Genomic DNA, 20,423 nt, shown 5'->3' on the forward strand with positions numbered 1-20,423 from the left:
ACTTTGAATCCGTTAAGGCTGCGTTCATAATGCATGGTAGAGGGGGGGGGGGAGGTGAAAATTTGAAATGTCCAGAATAATTCTTAACACTCCCCTTAAAAATACGATCCCCCCAAAGTAAGGCTTGTAGCTTCTTCCAAAAATTGTGCATGCCCCCAATTTTTCTAATAAAAATTTGCCCATATATCCCCCCCTTTTTTCCTACCAAAATGTTCCCGACCCCCCCCCCCCTCAATTTCACCTGCCCCCCCCCCCCCCCCCCCCGCCATACATTATGAACGCAGCCTAATATTTCTTCAAGCCTGGCAACCAAGGCAGGCATATTCTTTGCTACAGTTTGTAGTCATGTAGACTGAACTTGATAACTTGAGAGTTTCAATTCCTCAGTAATTGTCAATGAAAAAACCAAACGTGTTCAATAGTAAATCAAATGTTATTGAAACTGCCATTTCCCTACGACGTTCGTGCTCAATAAAACTGTTAGTTAACTAAGTCTCTTGACAGAAAATATCTAACTATTGCTATTGTAAGAGACAGAGAGTGCAATGGCAAAGATCCATCGTATTCGCCGTGGAAAACATCGAGACGCGAGAGAAAACAACGTGAAATGGTCACGTAACGGTTAGTATTCGAAAGACACGATACCGCTAACCGATATTGAGTAAACATGTTTCCCGATGTTCCCTGACAGTTTTGCCACCTTTGGAAACATTTAAGAAAACATGTTTCCTCGTTTAGCCAGGGCCTTACAGTAGTTCGTAAACTGAACGTGAAAAAGAAGGAAAAGGACGCCTAGATGAACTAGTGTGAAAATAAGTCTTGAGGTTTGTTTTCTTCCTTCATTAAAAAATTCGGCATGTACGTGTGAAATCTCTAGTTAAACCGGAGTTCCTAGCCACCACTGTGTTGTAGAGGAAGACGAGGAAGAACACTGAAAGGCAGTGTTGTACACGTAATAGTTCCCAAAGTAGTTATCGTAATACCACTTTCCTTTTATTTTCTTTGAGTTTGCGCCTGGAAGCCCGTTCCATTGACATCCTTGATTAGCCGAATTGCTCTCGACGTTGAGGTGAACATTAGCATCTTGATACATGGCGACAGTGCATGAACTGCAAGTTATCCCGCGCACATCAATGAAGTCGACAGCCACACACAGATACCCAGCTGTGTGAGCTAGGATATCTAAGTATGACAGCGATCCTCTGACTGAATCTTTGCTGTTATATCCTCCTTCATGGTAGTTGCAGGTGGATCTCCAGAGAGTCGCGTTGTACCGGATTTCTTGCATTACGTAATACGACTGACGATAATACTGCCAGTTCATCAGTGCTTCATTTACAGGGTACGTCGCAGTAAAGGACAGAGATTGAAATGTCAAATAGTTGGCAAACGAGAATGACTCTAAAAGGGTCCATACGACACCAGGAGTGGAAGTAAAATCACAGTATACATTGATTTCCTGTCCATTATAGGTAACAATCGGGTAATTCCCAGAAGAAGGTTGTTTCCCGTGGGCGGCACAGGTCATTGGCTTATCGCACAACTTCCCGCCAAAACCTTTTGGGCAGAGGCAGTAGAACCGTTGTTTAATATTAGAACAGGACTCCACACAGGTTCCTCCATTGAGACAGGAGGAAAACGCGCAACATCCATCCTTACAAACTGATGGGCATCCTTTTGGGGTTTTCTGCACGTGAAATAAAAAGCTTTGTTAAATGTTTAAAAAAATCTCATGTATCGCTCCCTTCCCGACATACGAGAGATTTAGCTTAATCAAGATGTGTTCGACTAGTTTGGTAAATAAAAGTAGCCAGTTGTAAGATCTGTACTGAACCTGAAAGTATCCAAAAAGAATTCCAGTATTTTGACCGGCGTATCTCTAATTTTCTTGGAGAATTCAGAAAATAGTTAATCATATAATTATCCATAAAATACCTATGGTTCTCCTTTTCGAAAAACTGATATTTTCACATGTGAAAATATCGTTACCATGTGTATTTAAGCTATTGGTTTATAAATAAAAACTTTTTATAATAATAAAAAACTTATTAAGTTGATTTTATGGATAATTATATAATAAACAGAATATTACATGGGCGCTTGGAGATACGAAATTTATCTTCTTGTGTTGAAAATCTCTCACTCGTTCGCTGCGCTCACTACCCTGGGGTCCAGAGGTTATGAGAGATCTTTTCAACACTCGAAGATAAATTTCGTATCTCCGCGCGCCCATGTAATATCCTCTATATCTAATAAGTACAACAACTGACTTTTTCAATTTCGAAAATATTAATTTATGCGAATGAAATGGAAATGCTATAGCTCACTCGCAATGCATGAAGGCATAACCCTGGATCCTTCTTTGGCTTCAGCCTTAGATTTGGCCTTCAAACTTCTTGAAACGCTCAACGCACATCAGGAACAGGCGCTAGGCAGTGGCGTCTGTAGTTTCGCAAAAAACAAACAAAAAAAAAAAAAACAAACAAAAAACAACAACAAAAAAAAACAACAATAATAATAAAGATTAAAAAATTCTTACCTCTGGTATGTATGCTTGTTTGAGTTCGTTGTACTTGTAGCCTGCCTTGACTATGAACTGACTCGGAGCCATATGTTTGTCTTTGTTCAACAACTCGCAATAGTCCCCAGAACGTTGGTAGGCAACACACAAACAATCCCCAATGCAGGCAAGAAAACAGTCCCTCATAATTGACGTGGTGAGATTTTGTAACTGTATCCGATGAGAGCATGATCTTTGACATGATCTACGGCTGAATAGGTAAGAAAGATGTTAATGTTCCTGTGTATACAGTGGGTAGTAACAGGGTGCAGTGGGTACTAACAGGGTACAGTGGGTACTAACAGGGTGCAGTGGGTACTAACAGGGTGCAGTGGGTACTAACAGGGTGCAGTGGGTACTAACAGGGTGCAGTGGGTACTAACAGGGTGCAGTGGGTACTAACAGGGTGCAGTGGGTAGCAACAGGGTGCAGTGGGTACTAACAGGGTGCAGTGGGTAGTAACAGGGTGCAGTGGGTACTAACAGGGTACAGTGGGTACTAACAGGGTGCAGTGGGTACTAACAGGGTGCAGTACTAAAAAGATAGTGCATAGGCTTACGTGTTTCGCATTGTTGTCCATCGTATCCAGTCTTACACACACAAATGTATGTCTCTTCTTCGTAATTTGGACTACAGGTCCCTCCATTTCGACACGGAAAAGATGAGCAAGGGCTCTGAATTGAAAGGAATGAAAATAATCATCAATGAGTTGTCAACGAAAAATAATTTTTTAAAAACTGGTTTCAGGATTTTTTATTCATGGCTTGCAATCATTCCAAGAGAGTCAAAGAACTAAAGAGGTGGCGGCCATGTTTATGGTACTAACAAAGGAAGAAATACCACCATGGATACCATGACTTATCATATGACCCGTACGGCCCTGCTCGCGCGCTCTAATAAAACCATTGGAAAAAGTCACGTGATGGGGGCCGGACGGGTTGACGTAAGCGGGCCGGAAAAACCCGTCCGGCCCTGCTCGAATCCGCGCGCTTTCTTTTTCTTAATTATTTTTATTTTCGTGAGGGTCATATGATAAAATGCTTATTGACTGAGTTAGGTCGGGCCGTACGGGAAAATATTTGGCTCTCGGTCATTTGTACGGACCTCGCTACGCTCGGTCCGTACGACATGACCTCGAGCCAAATATTTTCCCGTACGGCCCTCCCACTCAGTCAATAAGTACATAATAACAGCCTAGTGATACTTAGGGAATTAATTAAAAACGTGTGGGAGTATTTTTTTTGCAGATTGTTTCTAGAAAATTCTAGAAATTACTACCATTATCGTTGATGTGCGACCCGCGAGGTTTAATTTTAAAAAATCTTGATTTAGATCTTAGATTTAATTCTCTGATCCTCTAAATTCTTTAATTGATTCAAAATCTCCCTCAAAATACAAATATTTTAAAAATAATATTTCCGTTCTTTGATTGACGGTCGTTGAAATACTAGTCGGCGAACCAGACATCAAACTTCGAGGGTCGTACTTCAACGACAATGGTAGTAATTCTAATACATCAAAATACCAAGTATAGAGCAGATCGATCCCCTGTGACTGAACTATAATTGATCCCTAACTACGGATCACAACAATGAAAAATATTATGATATCAATGAAAAAGTTTTCAATCCTCAAGAAAAGAGAATTCTCTTTGAGCCCCAGGTTGGGAATAGACCTCCAGCTTGGATGTAATGTTTTCATTATCAGTCCGCGTGTCATTCTCTTCAGAATAAGATTGACAACAGACTCGTACCCAGTCGTCATTTGTTTCGCACGGTTTTTGCGCGCGGTGGCTTTTACCGGGAACTCACTAAATCCTTCCCATACATACATACATACATACATAACCTTTATGACAATACGGAATCTCTTCATAAAAATGCTCTTCCAGAGAGCCGTATATACAATAATAAATAATAAATAATTAGATCAAATAATATGTACAAAATTTGCAAATTACTCTATGTATCCTACTGTTCTAATTTACTACAATCTACTAAAAATAGATTAATAATACTAATAATACGTTATTCTGAGTTTTTTACAAAAAATTTAAGATTTGGTTGCCCTCTAGTATGATTGGGCAAATTATTCCAGAGAACTGCTTCCCTGTAATGGAAGCTGAAGAAATCATACTCTGGGGAATGACACATGGTCTGAAAATGAAAAATATTATTGAAGGCCAGTTCTGTATTGTTTATCCATTTCTCGATTTAAACTTGTCCAAGATAAAGATATTTCATTATTTTCAAAGTTGCCCTTATTATAAAAGAAATATCTTGAGAGTTTTGGAACCTAATAAAGTTATCGTATTTGTTTTGTTCCAATGATTAATATAAATAGTGGTGAGAAGAGATAACTAGCTCAAAACTAGTGTGAGCTGCGTCGGTGTTTCTAATGAAACAGTAATGATAAAAGGGTAAATTATACACCGTGAAAAGACGAAAAAACTTATTGACGTTTCGGGACGCTAGTCCTTCGTCGGAGTAAAGAGTAAATAGTAAAGAGTAAATAGTGGTGAACGATTTGTGAATTTTCTAATCATTTCTCGTCTAGTGAAGCAAGCGCTGAAAGATTGCTCCTGGGGGTCGAGTCAGTTTGAACGCCATTCACTGCCTACCGATTCCAAAACAACTGTGACAATGACGTCTCACGGAGCAATTCTATCTAAAAAATGGTCCTTTATAGAAACGGATGCGTAGTCATTACGTACAAAGGTGAAAGATGAACCCATGCTTGGTAAACAAGCCTAACTGAAGGTCAAACTAACCATCGAGCGCATTATTTCAACGATGCTATTTTCCCCGGCCTATTTTGCTGTACAACTACTTGCGCTCGCGATAGATTTTCTTCAAGCTCGGGAGACAGAATTATGGCCATCTAAATACCGAGAATCTGAGTTTCATGAAACGCCATCGATTTTTAAGCGAGCAGGACGGGACAATATTGTGAAAAATCACTCGTTAAAAAATCAGCCCATAATTAACGGCAAACGCGACTCAAAAATAAAATGTCAAATTGAATACACCGTTAAAAACCTAAATGTTTGAGCTACAGCATGTGGTTTAATAATTCAGAAGTATCCGAGCGTTTTTGTCGCAATGAGAACGCGCGAGTTAAAAAAAATCGATAAGTTCACTCGCAAATATGTTGGATTCAAATTAACAATGATTTTTTTAGCGGGTTTTTGGTTTTTCAAAACCAGAATAAGCGTTTTTGGAAAGAAAATTCTCCTCTCAAAACAACGTAATGATGGAAATTTAATGACTTTGCCAAACACGATTCAAGATGAAATAAAAGTTACCAATTCCACTAAACGCACACATATGTGTGTACGCCCGAATCTCCGTTTTTCTCTCCGGCTATCCGTTATCCTGCCCTGACTAATGTTTATATTTTACTAAGTTCGATAATTGTTCTTCTTTCGCTATTTAATGAAATGTTATGAAAATGAAGTAAAGTTAAATATGATTGTTAACTAACATCAATACTTCATTGGCGGCTGTATAAAGCACAAGCGTTTTTTGTAACGTATTTGTATTTAAGATTGAGGCTGCTTTTCGTTTTTTCGTTCTTTACTTTGTTCCTTCCTTCCTTCGTTATTTTCTTTGGCTTTTATTCTTCTATTCTCTCTGCCTGCCTTCTTTTCTGTCTTTTCTCTTCCTCCCCCAGCAAATAAAGTTACCAAGCATGCAAGAAAAAGACTTCATTGGCGGCTGTATAAAGCACAAGTATTTTTTGTAACGTCAGTATTTGAATTTAAAATTAGCTTTTCGCTTTTTTCGTTCTTTACTTTGTTCCTTCCTTCGTTAGTTCTTATTTTCTTTGGCTTTTATTCTTCTATTCTCTCTGTCTGCCATCTTTTTTGTATTTTTCTTTTTTACACAGCAAAAAAGTTAACCAAGCATGCAATAAAAACAACCTAAAAAACAGCGACTTAAAGTTGACGCCCCCGACTTTTGACATTCAAAGTAATTAAACAATTGCAGTTAGAAAATTATGCATTTTATCAAATCTATAGCGATTTCTGTACATTCTGAGCGAAGTATACTATGCCAAACGCCCCAAAAACAAAAAAGCTCACTTACCGCAATGCTGTAATGGTTGACTCCTGTCTTGCAGATGAAACTGTCTTGGCTCCGGTACTTGTCAGTGGCAAAGATTTCACAGACATGTCGTGCATACGTGTCGGGAGTTGTGAAAAAGTTGAAGGAAAAACCATTGGAAGAATTAGCACATAGATATGCGCATTCACCGACTTTATTCACGTATCCTCTAGACACTGCAGTGAGGTTTAACACTGTATTTTCGTGCTTGACAAATTTAGCATAGCCAAAAGCGTTGACTTTATCTCGAAGAAAACTTTTAGCAACTCGGGTGTTTTGGGCCTCTGTTTGTGCGAAACTTGAAACCAAAATAACGAGATAGGCAGCCAAAATGACACAAGAAAAATATTCTCTTGAACCGTTCATGGTCAAAGTTTGGTGACAACTGAGAAGTACTTTGTCAAAAACGGACTAAAATGCACTCAAATAGAAATAACACATCAAGCTGTGAAGATCTAGTAACGAACGATTTTCTATTCATTTTTGAGGTATTATCATAGAGACCAGACATCCCTAGTATACGCACCGGATTTTGGTTGCTTAGTTCACAGACGTCTTCATTTCGTCAAAATTGTATAGTTTTGAAAAAGTAGCATAACAAGGTTTTGTTTCGAAGGAACCCATGGGAAACCAACTACAAGGTGAGAGATTTGCAATAAAGGAAACTTTTGAAATATTCATAGCCTTATGTGACAATGAAATGAAATCTAAAATGCTTTTTATTAGCGCAAATTAAGGCAACGTTTTTGGCCAAATAGGTCTTAAATATCTGCTTGAAATATTCAGTATCCCGGTGCATTGACGCTGTAAAATGCGCGTTAAATCCCCGGTCTCCCCGCGTAAATTCCCCGTCTCCCCGCGTAAATTCCCCGTCCCGTCCAGTCCCGGGGGTCAGAGTGTCATATTCACTAGAGCAACATTTCCCTTCAATTGAAATGAATTTGCTCAAAAGTATTCAGAATTATTTCGATAAAAACTTAAATATTTTCAAAAATTGAAAGTTAAATTATTGACGAGTCTAAAAAGTTTAAACCCGGTTTGTCAGTTAGGTTTTTTCTTTTATTGAAATTAAAAATTTGCTCAAATGAAGTCAAAATTCATATATTCTTATCGCAGTGGTAAATATTTTGAACAAAAGACAAGCGAATAAATTCTGAACGTTTTGAATAGACCGATTGTTCAATCAAAAACACAGCAACTTTTGTATTTTTATCAAAATATTATCATTCTACTATATATCTGCCGAACATTCATTATTAATAAATAGGATTCTTTTGAGAAAGAATTTATTAATACCACAGCTAAACCGATGGGATTTGACATCCATGCCACTTAACTTATCTAGAAGTAAATGAAATAAATTTTTGACCGGTTACTTCCAAAACCAAAGCATTATTGGAAAGGGAAAAATGCGAATAGAACGAACTTTTAAAATTTCGTGTGGAAGTTGGTTTTGTAACAGAAATATTCGAGCCATTTTTCGTCTTTATACTCTCTTTATTGCCAGAACGGGCGTTATAATCAAAACATATGTAAACAAATAAACCATCTTTTTTTTGTCTATAATTTAAAGTCCTCTTTCTCATTTGATGAACACCATATAGCCAATGAAATCTTTCAGCTTTTTGGCCAATCAAAGCAAAAACCATATAGCCAATGAAATCTTTCAGCTTATTGGCCAATCAAAGCAAAAACAATACAGCCAATGAGATCTTTCAGCTCATTGGCCAATCAAAGCAAAATCCATACAGCCAATGAAATCTTTCAGCTTATTGGCCAATCAAAGCAAAAACCATACAGCCAATGAAATCTTTCAGCTTATTGGCCAATCAAAGCAAAAACCATATAGCCAATGAAATCTTTCAGCTTATTGGCCAATCAAAGCAAAAACCATATAGCCAATGAAATCTTTCAGCTTATTGGCCAATCAAAGCAAAAACAATACAGCCAATGAAATCTTTCAGCTTATTGGCCAATCAAAGCAAAAACCATATAGCCAATAAAATCTTTCAGCTAATTGGCCAATCAAAGCAAAAACCATACAGCCAATGAAATCTTTCAGCTTATTGGCCAATCAAAGCAAAAACCATATAGGCAAGGAAATCTTTCAGCTTATTGGCCAATCAAAGCAAAAACAATACAGCCAATGAGATCTTTCAGTTTATTGGCCAATCAAAGCAAAAACAATACAGCCAATGAGATCTTTCAGTTAATTGGCCAATCAAAGCAAAAACTATACAGCCAATGAAATCTATCATCTTATTGGCCAATCAAAGCAAAAACCATACAGCCAATGAAATCTTTCAGCTTAGTAGCCAATAAAAGCAAAAACCATACAGCCAATGAAATCTTTCAGCTTATTAGCCAATCAAAGCAAAAACCATACAGCCAATGAAATCTTTCAGCTTAGTAGCCAATAAAAGCAAAAACAATACAGCCAATGAATTCTATCAGCTTATTGGCCAATCAAAGCAAAAGCAACAACAACAAATACAACACACACCACATACAACATCGATTTCTAGTGGACGGCATTATTTACCAAGCGAGATAGTGGACTCTGCAGTCTCTAAGATTTAAAGAGGCAGTGTCCACCTTAACATGGTAGTCATGACGAACATTTCACTTTGTTGTCTTTTCCAAGAACCACTCGGTCGCTGCATAGTAGCTCCATAGCTCGTGGATACGCTCTGTGTTCAGCGGTCTTCACTCGTTCTTGTAACGACTCGACCGTGTCTCCTTGGAGGACTGGGACTGCTTCTTGGGTTATGATAGCACCAGCGTCTACTTCTTCCTGTCAGATAAAAAAAGTATGAGAATTAACAGATCCGCTACGCGTCGTGGTTTCCTACGCTCCTCTCGTGTTCTCCCAACATCCCGCGTGTTTTGATCAGAGTATCAAACACGGAAAACTGTTTTTGATTTGTTTTATAAAATAACAAACGCGCGAAAAGATCGAAAAAGAGCAAAGTCTAAGTAAATTCTCCCTACGTGCCGTCTTATTCAAACTAACAAATGAGCGCGCGCGATAGATTAAAAATGACGATAGCGTGTTTTGATACTCTCATCATACATGGTTTTCAAGCAATCATAGCGCGCGTAGTATCCCAATTACTTTATAAATATCATTAACACATACGGCATATTTCGAAACAAGTGTTCATCATCAGAAGTCAAATTCTAATATGCCTTACGGAAATAATTCAGGTTTTTATCAGAATTACAGGCATCCCAGCCACTTTTTAGACAAATTTGATAGGAAATATAGGCTGTGCAAGTTCTAAATATAGGAAAATATAGGATTTTTTCCCAAAAATATATGCACTTTATAGGAGCTAAGATAGCTTTTCGGTAGCGTAACCAGGGATCGGCCATAAAAATTAAAAAAACAGAACCAAAAAAAAAAAAAAAAAAAAAGGGGCCATTTTATTTCCTTCGCCAAATATGCTAAACAGTGTAAAATATAAATGTATCAATCAGCAGTCGTCCTATTTATAGGAAATATAGGAGGTTTTCTTTAAATATAGGCTCTTTATAGGATCCTATACAAATTATAGGAAATATAGGATGTATAGGAGGTCTGGGATGCCTGGAATTATTCGACATTTCTTCTGTTGGAATATTTCTGTAAGGCATATCACAATGGAAAAAAATAGCACTTGGGCATTGGCAAAACACTCAAGAAGTGTCGAGAAGCACTCCGCTACGCATCCTGCTTCTCCTAACACTTCTCTCGTGTTTCCGAACCCCCGCGTGCTTTATAACTTCACACAGCACGCGCGCGCGTTTTCTATTTCTTCAATATAACACCTACCACAACAAAATGCACAGTGCATCCACTAATAGTAACACCTGCTTCTAACACCTGTTTGTGCGCATCTACGCCTTTGAACGAGGGGAGGAGTGATGGATGTATGTTGATTAAACACCCGTTCCATTTCCGTACGAATTCACCAGTCAAGATGCGCATGAAACCAGCTAGGCAGACTACCTCTACTTTAGCTTCTTCGAGAGCCGCTTGTACAGCCATGTCGAAATCTAATCTTGTCTTGAAGTCTTTATGATTCATTACCTATCAAATGGAAGATAAAAGAGATTGAAACATGTGAAAAAATACAGTTTAAAAACCACCGCATTTCATCATTGCGATTTCAGACCAAATACTCCAGTTTCGAGTTCTCTGTTGCTCAGGATTAGGCCCCGTCCACACGTATCCGCAAATTTTTGTACCCGCAAATTTTTTTTTGCGGATGCGAAAATGTTCGCGTCCACAAGCAGCGTATTGTAATCGTTTTTACTGTCCACACGTATCCGGAAATTTCTTGATCCGACCTGTTACGCGCTAGTGCCTAGTCCCTTTGACGGATAGTTTTTCTTATTGAGCATGAGCAAAATCGTGTTTACGTTATCGCATTCGAAAATTTGCGAATACGACCGTCCACACGTGTCCGTATTCGGAGCGTATTCGAAAATTTCCACTCTTGAGACCGTTTTCGAAAATTTCCGGATACGGATAAAAACATTTCCGGACATGTGTGGACGCAACCCGTATCCGCAAAAAAAAATTGCGGATACGTGTGGACGGGGCCTTAGTCTCGATTTTGTGTAGAATAGTCATATGTTCCAGTGAAGGTATTGTTTACTTTACCGATAATATTTATGAATATTGAGACACTGATTAAGGCTAACACTGAATAAATGAGTCTGCAATCAAGGAGCACTGCGGTATTGTACGATTTCGAAAACGATCTATTGCTGTTTTCCCTTTGGCGTAATGTTTACCCAGTTAAGACCATGTATCTTTTCCTTGAAGATAAGATTCTTTGTTTGAGTTGTATCTATATTCATGTGTCTTCTCATGCACAGCCGTTAAACAAAGAAATGATACTCAAGGAATGACACGTGGTCTGAAATGGGAAAAAATTACACCCAAGTTAAAAGGGTTTTTACCATCATCTGATCAACCTTCAACAAACCTTGGTCGGTATTCCTACTTTTTCAGCTCTCTTCAAACCCTGTACCCCAGGTTTATTACTAATGACCATCACGATCTCCGAGTGACTGTCCTGACGTAGACTCCTGTCAATCAAAGCTTGAAGGTTTGTCCCGGAACCGGATATTAAGACACCAACTCGTTTCCTTTTCCTGACTGGACTTGTCTCTCCATTGCTGAGTTTGAGCTTCTTGAAGCCGTTACTGACAGCTAGTGGAGTAGAGATGCTAACGTCAGCGGATGCTAACTCTAGCGCATGCTCTAGGTTGTCTATTCTAACTTCTCTGTCGTTCCCAGTTGATTCTGTCACCTAGAATAATTCAAAATTCTGGCTATTTGAAATGGGATCATTTTTTAGCAGACGTATCTGATGTAATCCAAAGGCACGGCCGAACCGGAACAGATCAAATTGAAATTTAGAGAGGTATTTCGTACGCTAAAATCCAATTCGATCTGTAAGTTAACCGCGCCCTGACTTAGATCAGCCCAGAGGTTGTTACAGGGTTTGATCTGTGAGTTAGCCGTGTCCTGACTTAGATCAGCCCAGAGGTTGTTTCAGGGTTTGATCTGTGAGTTAGCCGTGCCCTGACTTAGATCAGCCCAGAGGTTGTTTCAGGGTTTGATCTGTGAGTTAGCCGTGCCCTGACTTAGATCAGCCCAGAGGTTGTTACAGGGTTCAATCTGTGAGTTAGCCGTGCCCTGACTTAGATCAGCCCAGAGGTTGTTTCAGGGTTCGGTTTAAGAGTCAACTGTGCCCTGACTTAAAGGTAGTTTAAGATTTAGTTAAAACAAGATTTGACAAGATGACTCAAGAGGAGAACAACTTATATCTTTATCTACTCACTTGTCCAATGATCCAAGCAGTTTCACCAGCGACTTTCAAAGCATCCATAACAGACACAGCATCAGCACTATTAACAATAACCACAGCCCCAATGCCGCAGTTAAATGTCCTCGCCATGTCATCCACTGGTACTCTCCCTTGCCTCCACACCCAGCCAAACACTGGCTGTATCGTCCAAGCATTTGCATCAAGACTGACACTTGTATTATCAGGAAGAACACGAGGTATATTCTCTATCAGTCCTCCACCTATTGAGCATCAAAAGAAAAAAGGATAAGGATAATTTATTTTACGACTGTGAAAAGCTCACGCCACGAACACGTTCTTGACAAGGTTAGGGATACGCCAGACCAATCACATTGCGCGTGAAAAAAATCAGCCAATTAAAATTCTAGAAAACATCACGGTCACGGCACGGCACTGAGCTTTTCACAGTCATACGAAAACTGCACTAACACGGAGTGATTGCCCAATCTCCTAAGCCAGGGGTTCGTGTTAATAGTGCTTGACAACAAAAACTGACCGCATTCACTATTTTAATGATGGGTTTCACTTGACCAATTCCTGTCTCGTGGGGAATGTTCATCAGCTGAATCACAAGTTTTCAATAGAATTCTTTCTGGTTAACAGCACATGGTGGTCAGATGAGCAGATAATGAGATTTAAAGTCTTTTATCAGCTAACTGAAATGAGTGGTGGTGGGTGTGTGTGTGTGTGTGTGGGGGGGGGGGGGGTGGGGGGTGGAATTACCAACATAGTTTGAAAGAAGGGCGCTGATGGCTGAAAATTTAACTCATCCTCCTTACCCCTATAGAAAACAATGCTGGGTTTCAAGCAGCTAATAAAAGTCTTTATCTCTCATGAATAATAGGGCAGTCTTTGTTTATGTCATTAGGTTTGGTGCCTGTGAAGTTCAACGTTTGTATTCAGCATTTTCTTCAGTACCTGTGATGTGTGCAAAGCCCTTGATCATCTTATCCTTCATTAGTGGTAACACAGCTTTACAGTACAACCGAGTAGGGATCAAAAGAGCCTCGCCCAGTGACGTCAAGGACTGGATGCCCTCCGTGGTCTTAAAGGGAGACTGAGAATGAATGTCTAAATCGGCTGACTCTACTATCCTTCGCACAAGACTGAAGCCGTTACTATGGATACCAGATGACGCCAGTCCTATGATGGAGTCTCCTGGTTTGATGGCTTCTTTGAGGGGTAGTAGGTGTTCACGTTCCACGGCACCGACTGTGAAGCCTGCCACGTCATATTCCCCTTCCTTGTACATGCCTGGCATTTCGGCTGTTTCACCTGCGTCCAAAGAAATCAATTGAAAGCATTTGTAAATGTGATTGCAGATGTCTATTAACAGGACACCCTTTTTCCGGCAGACACTGGCTTGGGTCAAAACAATTTATCAGATACTCTTTGTCAAATGGACAGGTAGTTGCATGGTTCAAACATTTTCCCCTAATATTCATTGTGAACAAACCTCTATTTTGCATTAATTGGCCACAAGATTTTTACTCAACTGTAATAACATTGAATGTAGATGTAGATGTTAAAAATCATGTTTTTATGCTGGTTTCATGGCTTACCTCCAATCAGAGCACATCCTGCCATGGAACATCCTTTAGCGATGCCACTCACAACCTCCTTGGCCACACCCACGTCCAGTTTACCACACGCAAAATAGTCCAGGAAATAAAGAGGCTCAGCACCATGAGCTAAAATATCATTGACGCACATAGCAACCAGGTCGATTCCAATGGTGCTATGACAACCAATTGATTGTGCTATCTAGTGGGAAAGACAAGTCAAATATCAAATTAATGCATCGAACCCTGAAATAACCCCTGGGCTGATCTATACTGTAAGCCAGGGCAAAGCTAACTCACAGATCAAACCTTGAAACACTCTCTGACTTGATCTAAGTCAGGGCATGGCTAACTCACAGATCGAACCCTGAAACAACCTCTGGACTGATCTAAGTCAGGGCACGGCTAACTCACAGATTGAACCCTGTAACAACCTCTGTGCTGATTTAAGTCAGGGTATGGCTAAATCACAGATTGAACCCTGAAATAACCTCTGGGCTGATCTAAGTCAGGGCACGGCTAACTCACAGATTGAACCCTGAAACAACCTCTGGGCTGATCTAAGTCAGGGTATGGCTAAATCAAAGATCGTACCCTGAAACAACCTCTGGGCTGATCTAAGTCAGGGTAAGGCTAAATCACAGATTGAACCCTGAAACAACCTCTGGGCTGATCAAAGTGAAGGCACACTGAGAAAAAGTATTTACCTTAAGTTTTGTTCCTACTCCATCAGTGCCACTAACAAGTAAAGGGTCTTTATACCCAGCAGCATGAAGATCAAATAACCCTCCAAATCCACCAAGGTCTGCGCTACAACCACTGCGAGATGTAGCCGCAGCAAGGGGCTTGATAGCATTGACTAGAGCATTACCAGCATCAATGTTCACACCTGATTTACTGTACGTATAACAGATAGATCTGTATAAAGAAATTTTATGATTTTATGTATGAGTGAGAAGTAAATTTACTGTCCCAAAACATGGTTGTTGTAAAACCTCTCTAGGCAAGTTTACAAGTTAGGTTTGATAGATGTTTCGTTCTGAATCTCTCTTGCTGCAAGAGTTCTCTGGTTTTCCTTCCTCTACATGTGTATTGCCTGCTTTGAATACAGCTAAGCTTGGGTCAAGGTTTTGTTGCAAGTGAATGAATCAAAAAAAAGTCACAATAATATGGAATGTCACCAAACTTTGGCTACTAGTTTTAATCATGTAATTACATGCAACAATTAACCTTCAACGACCTTTTTAAAAATATTTGTATTAAATATAATCTGTGGTAGCAAGTGTGTAGTGTGTTGTGTACTTAGCCTCTTGCAAAGGAGACTCAGCAAAGACTTCCCATATCACGACATAAAATATAAACTTATTATTTCTTATAGGTTAGAATGAAATGGCAAAATGGCACTACCTGCAAGCTTTAGCAGCAATATCCTTTCTGTAGTAGACCCCTTCAAAGCAAACCTGCAACACCTGTTGGTAGACATTTTTCTGGGCTTCTTCAACTGAACCAGCCACACTGACGACTGCCAGTACACGGCCTCCAGATGTTACCACTTCTTTCCCAGAATCCAATTCTTTTATAGCTGTACCAGCGTGAAATACCAGATTATCTGGGTTCTAATGCCAAAGAAAAAGTTGTTGATTTTAATTTGGAGTATTTTTTTTCCCATTTCAGACCACGTGTCATTCCCTTGAGTATCATTCCTTTGTTTAACAGTTGTGCATGAGAAGAGACATGAATATGGATACAACTCAAACAAATAAATATAATCTTTATTATTCTGAAAAGGAATGAGACATGGTCTGAAATGGGAAATATTCCAACCAAGCTCTTAACTATAAAGAGGTCTTGTTTTCAAAGGCTAAGGTTACTAAATTGATATGAAGAAATGTTCTAACATTAATAATAAGATTTTTAAAATGACCGAGTTCTTTTGCACACTCTGATTGGTCGAAATACCATTTTAGGACTTTCATAGGAAAATAATTTTGGTACAGTATGTAATGTATTTGACAACACTTTGTTATTTTAAAAAGAAATATGAACTTAGATCTTACACTTGGAATACTGAGAAAACTCTTGAGAAGCTGAAAACCACTTGATCTCCACTACGTGTGGTTGTTTCCTAGGCTTCTCTCGTGTTGTCTCAGCATCCCGCATGTTTAGATCAGAGTATTTAAAAACAAAAAACTGTTTTATATTTCTTAAATTCACATCTCTTTTCATCAATATTACCTGTTCTTTTGATAACCCATGAACAGTATATCCTTTCTTGTAAGAACCAGGATATCCTGCACTAGCTAAGACGACAGCAACAGCAGTTCTGTCTTCATAGAAAACTGGCATGGATGTCTCTAACTCGCCACTAACACATTCCATCATGATGGCATATAAATCACTCTTGAGTAGAGGAATTAACACTTGTGTCTCTGAAATTTAAAAAAAAATTTTCACTTGCAAATGCATAAATTAATTCACTAATAAACCTTTTTCAAATTGGAGAAATACCACTGTGTTCCTTGACAACAGATTCATTTATTTGTTATTATAAAATAACTGTTATAAATCTTGCATTTTGATTGGGTGGGAGCACATGCTTTATGAGAGCACACAACACGCACGCTCCCTTTGCATTTTATAAAAGAAATAAAAAAACTTGCTTGCTGTGCTGTGTGGAGTTATAAAGCACTTGGGGATTGGCAGAACACTCGAGAAGTGTAGAAAAGCACTCCGCTACGCGTCATGCACACTTCTCCTGTGTTCTGCCAATTCCCGTAAGCTTTATAACTGCACACAGCATGTGCGTGCGTTTTCTATTTCTTCATCGTTACCTTTGTGGTCTATAGAATCCCTGAATTTTGGTACATTTTATAATTTTCATTCAAAGAACATTTTTTTTCTAAAATTTCCTGTATATGTAAAATTCCTAGATTTCCCTATTTCCCTAACATTTCATGCACAATCAGTGGGAGACCTGTGGCTTAATGTTCTCGGCAATCAGAGATGAGATATTGAGTAAAATGTATGTATAAAAGAATCATCATTTCAACTTTTAGGTCTTTTACCTGGGTCACCAAATCTGCAGTTGAATTCAAGCACTTTTGGTCCATCCGCTGTCATCATTATACCAGCGTATAACACACCAATGTATGGACACCCTTCCTCATTCATACCTTCCACAGTCTTTTGTAAAATATCAGTCTTGATCAGTTCTTTTAACTCTTCTGAGACCTATTGGAATAAACAAAATGATAGCTAATCTAGCTATGTGCAGATTAGCCATTCTGAGGTTGTTGTTGTTGTTGTTGTTGTTATTGTTGGGTTGAGTTAGCATTGCAGTGCATTGTTGTGCTGTCTTAGAAGACGTATTTCCAGTTATTCTATTTCGTCCATTAAAACATTACCACAATGCATCAGGTCAAATAGACCTATCCTGAATTCGCTTGACTGGTCACGAAACAATGGTTTCAATTCGACGTTGAACTTGATGAATAAAAGAATCAAGTTCAATCTCGATTTCAAACCATTGTTTTGTTGTCAGTCAAGCAAATTCGGCATAGGTCTATTGTTGGACATGTGTGAAGATGTAGGTCCTTAAATCTATGACTTACCTGAGGACATGGTGCATATGCTCCCATACCTCCAGTATTTGGTCCCTGGTCATCATCGAATATTCTCTTGTGATCTTGAGCAGGTGGCATAGCAGCAACACACTTGCCATCTGTAAATGCCAACACCTAAATTACAAGAAAAAATTCATAACTTTACACAAAAACTTCAGACAATGATGTTCTTATTTGTGGTAAAAACAATTTTTGCCATCCATTATGGCACATTACAAAATAACTGTTATGAATGTCGCGTTCTGATTGGTTTGGAGCGCATGCTTTATGAGAGCACATTGCACGCGCATGCACTTTCTGTTGCTTCATTCCTATCTATTATTGTAGTTTGTATTTTATAAAAGAAATAAAAAACTTGCTTGCTGTACTGTGTGCAGTCATAAAGCACTTGGGGATTGGCAGAACACACGAGAAGTTTCCGCTACATGGCATGCTTCTCCTAACACTTCTCTCATGTTCTGCCAGCCCCCGCATGCTTTATGTACAGCACACAGACAGCACACAGCACGTGCACGCGTTTTCTATTTCTTCATTATAGTAATGAAATATGAACACTAATATTTAAAAGGGTTTTTTTCCTCTTTACTCACAGAGAATTCCTCTCCTTCAAGCTTTTCTTCAATAACTACAGTAGAACCTGCATCTCCAAAGATGTTTTCCTATAGTAAGAATCCAAAATAATATATAAAAACAATAAGCTATACCACACTATAGTAGCTGAACTATGTGAAGTATGTACTGTAGGTACTCATGTTATAGTTGACATATGTAAAATACACAGACTCCCTGTTGTCACCATTGTAGATCATTGGTCAACTGGCTTATCGTAGTTGAATTGTCAATAATCGCATTTTAATTGCATTTCAAATGAAATTAATCCACACGTTTCAGATTGTTTAAGTTATCAAGACCTTGGCTGCTTGTCTACTATATGGCTTTGGCAGATAACATGGCTTTGGTCTTGATCATATACAGTATTTGCTCAACCAGGGCTTAAAGTAATGAAGCGACATCTGACAATGTCCACCCAGAAGAGGAACTTGTCCAGTCAAATCTTTGCCTTGCCAGACCCATTTTGACAAGTAATATTAAGCCAGAAATCAGGTATGACTGAGCTAAAACTAATTTGGCCAGTCATTATGACTGGCAACTGGCCGACCGTTATTTTGAGCCCTGCCACCCAGTGGCAGATCTAGGATTTTGAAAAGTGGAGTTGGCTACAGGCTGTAGATCCACTACTGCAACCTTATCCAACATGTTGGTAAAGGGTTAATTTGTGAAATGCAAGATTACCATATTTACTATTTTGTTGAAACTGTGCTTTGACTGTTTTCATTTTCCATAAAACATGAAATGGTCATCTAATTTTTCATAATATACTGTGCATAAATAAATCAAAGTGGAAGAGAAAGCTTTGGGAGTGCATAAAGTAACCCCCATCCTGACCCCTTTCCCATTCTTCCCACTAATCATAACCAGCCTTTGAGAAAGTGTGAAGATTTTATAGTTTAACCCGACATTAGCATATTTCATCCTTTACCTTCAACATATCCTTCACTGCCTTTTCAGCTTCTCCTCGATTACTAGCAACGATAACTCCCTTCCCCGCGGCCAAACCACTGGCTTTCACAACAAGAGCAGGATAATCTGCCGTTCTTATGTGTTCTACAGCTTTACCGACATCAGTAAAGCTCTCAAATCTGGCTGTAGGAATCCCATGTCGTTTCATAAAATCTTTAGCAAAAGCTTTACTACATTCAATCATAGCAGCTTGTTTTGTCGGTCCGAAACAAGGAATATTAGCCTCATTTAAAGCGTCTGTGACTCCATTAGCCAGAGGAGCTTCAGGTCCAACGACTACAAAATCTATTTTGTTATCCTTGCAGTATTTGACCACACTGTCGTTGTCATTTGGATTCACACTTGTCGAGGGAAGATTTTGCATTTTGTCTGACAATGATGTTCCAGCATTTCCAGGAGCGATAAATATGTTAGAAACATGATCTGATTGAGCTAGCTTCCAAGCTAGAGCGTGTTCTCGGCCTCCACTACCGAGAAGAAGCACTCGATCGCCCATTTTACTTCAAGCTTGGAAACCTTCTTCGACAGAACTTTCAAATACACGTGGGTGAGCAATTACCACTTTCGGGGGAGGGGACAGACACTGTTGACATAATTAAAATAAACGCAAAAAAATTAAAATAAACTTTTGATTTTAAATTCTGAAAATAAAACTTACTCCTCGTTATTTTCAATATTGTATTATGAATTCCCTATATCAAAATTTCTTATCTATAAAGCTTCTATCAAGGTTTTCAATAACCAAAATATTTTTTGGGGGGTAGTAGACCGTAAGAGTTTTTTAAAGCCACGGGAGCCCCAGTCACGCAATTTAAAATTTAAAAAAAAAAAAAAAAAAATTATGATTTTAAGATAAATAGACAGTATATCAAGCTTATTATTCTCTTATTCATATTTGATTCATTTTGTTGCTTTTTATATTGGATTTTTTATTCCCCAGTCAAGATTTAAAAAAAATAAAAATAAACAAATAATTTTTTAAGATAAATAGACAATTTATCAAGCTTACTATCGTTTAATGTAAATTTAAAACATTTATTTTTTATATTCTGATCTTTCATTCATCTTGTTTCCTTTTATATAGATTTGATCTCTTATTCTTTTTATAAAGACATGGGTTTCCTGTG

General features: G+C 38.6%; 2 protein-coding genes across 2 annotated transcripts; both read right to left on the minus strand.

Moving 5' to 3' along the window:
* Positions 1-289: 289 nt before the first annotated feature.
* Positions 290-3,687, minus strand: LOC116296459 (uncharacterized). Its single transcript, XM_031704476.2, has 3 exons — positions 3,120-3,687; positions 2,540-2,771; positions 290-1,687 (listed from the first exon to the last, which is right to left on the minus strand). Exons 1-3 carry the CDS (start codon positions 3,128-3,130, stop codon positions 878-880), a joined length of 1,053 nt encoding a protein of 350 aa, XP_031560336.2. The 5' UTR covers positions 3,131-3,687; the 3' UTR covers positions 290-877.
* Positions 3,688-9,107: 5,420 nt separating this feature from the next.
* On the minus strand, positions 9,108-19,838 carry LOC116296447 (trifunctional purine biosynthetic protein adenosine-3). Its single transcript, XM_089037899.1, has 13 exons — positions 19,256-19,838; positions 18,306-18,374; positions 17,704-17,829; positions 17,158-17,323; positions 16,328-16,521; positions 15,500-15,708; positions 14,800-15,010; positions 14,093-14,294; positions 13,449-13,805; positions 12,504-12,751; positions 11,643-11,969; positions 10,481-10,738; positions 9,108-9,460 (listed from the first exon to the last, which is right to left on the minus strand). Exons 1-13 carry the CDS (start codon positions 19,790-19,792, stop codon positions 9,275-9,277), a joined length of 3,090 nt encoding a protein of 1,029 aa, XP_088894025.1. The 5' UTR covers positions 19,793-19,838; the 3' UTR covers positions 9,108-9,274.
* Between the last annotated feature and the right edge of the window lie 585 nt (positions 19,839-20,423).

Source organism: Actinia tenebrosa, unplaced genomic scaffold (assembly GCF_029948245.1).
Source record: "Actinia tenebrosa isolate PJP-AT-01 unplaced genomic scaffold, QUT_ActTen_1.0 PGA_scaffold5__44_contigs__length_20552954, whole genome shotgun sequence".
Lineage (NCBI taxonomy): Eukaryota > Metazoa > Cnidaria > Anthozoa > Actiniaria > Actiniidae > Actinia > Actinia tenebrosa.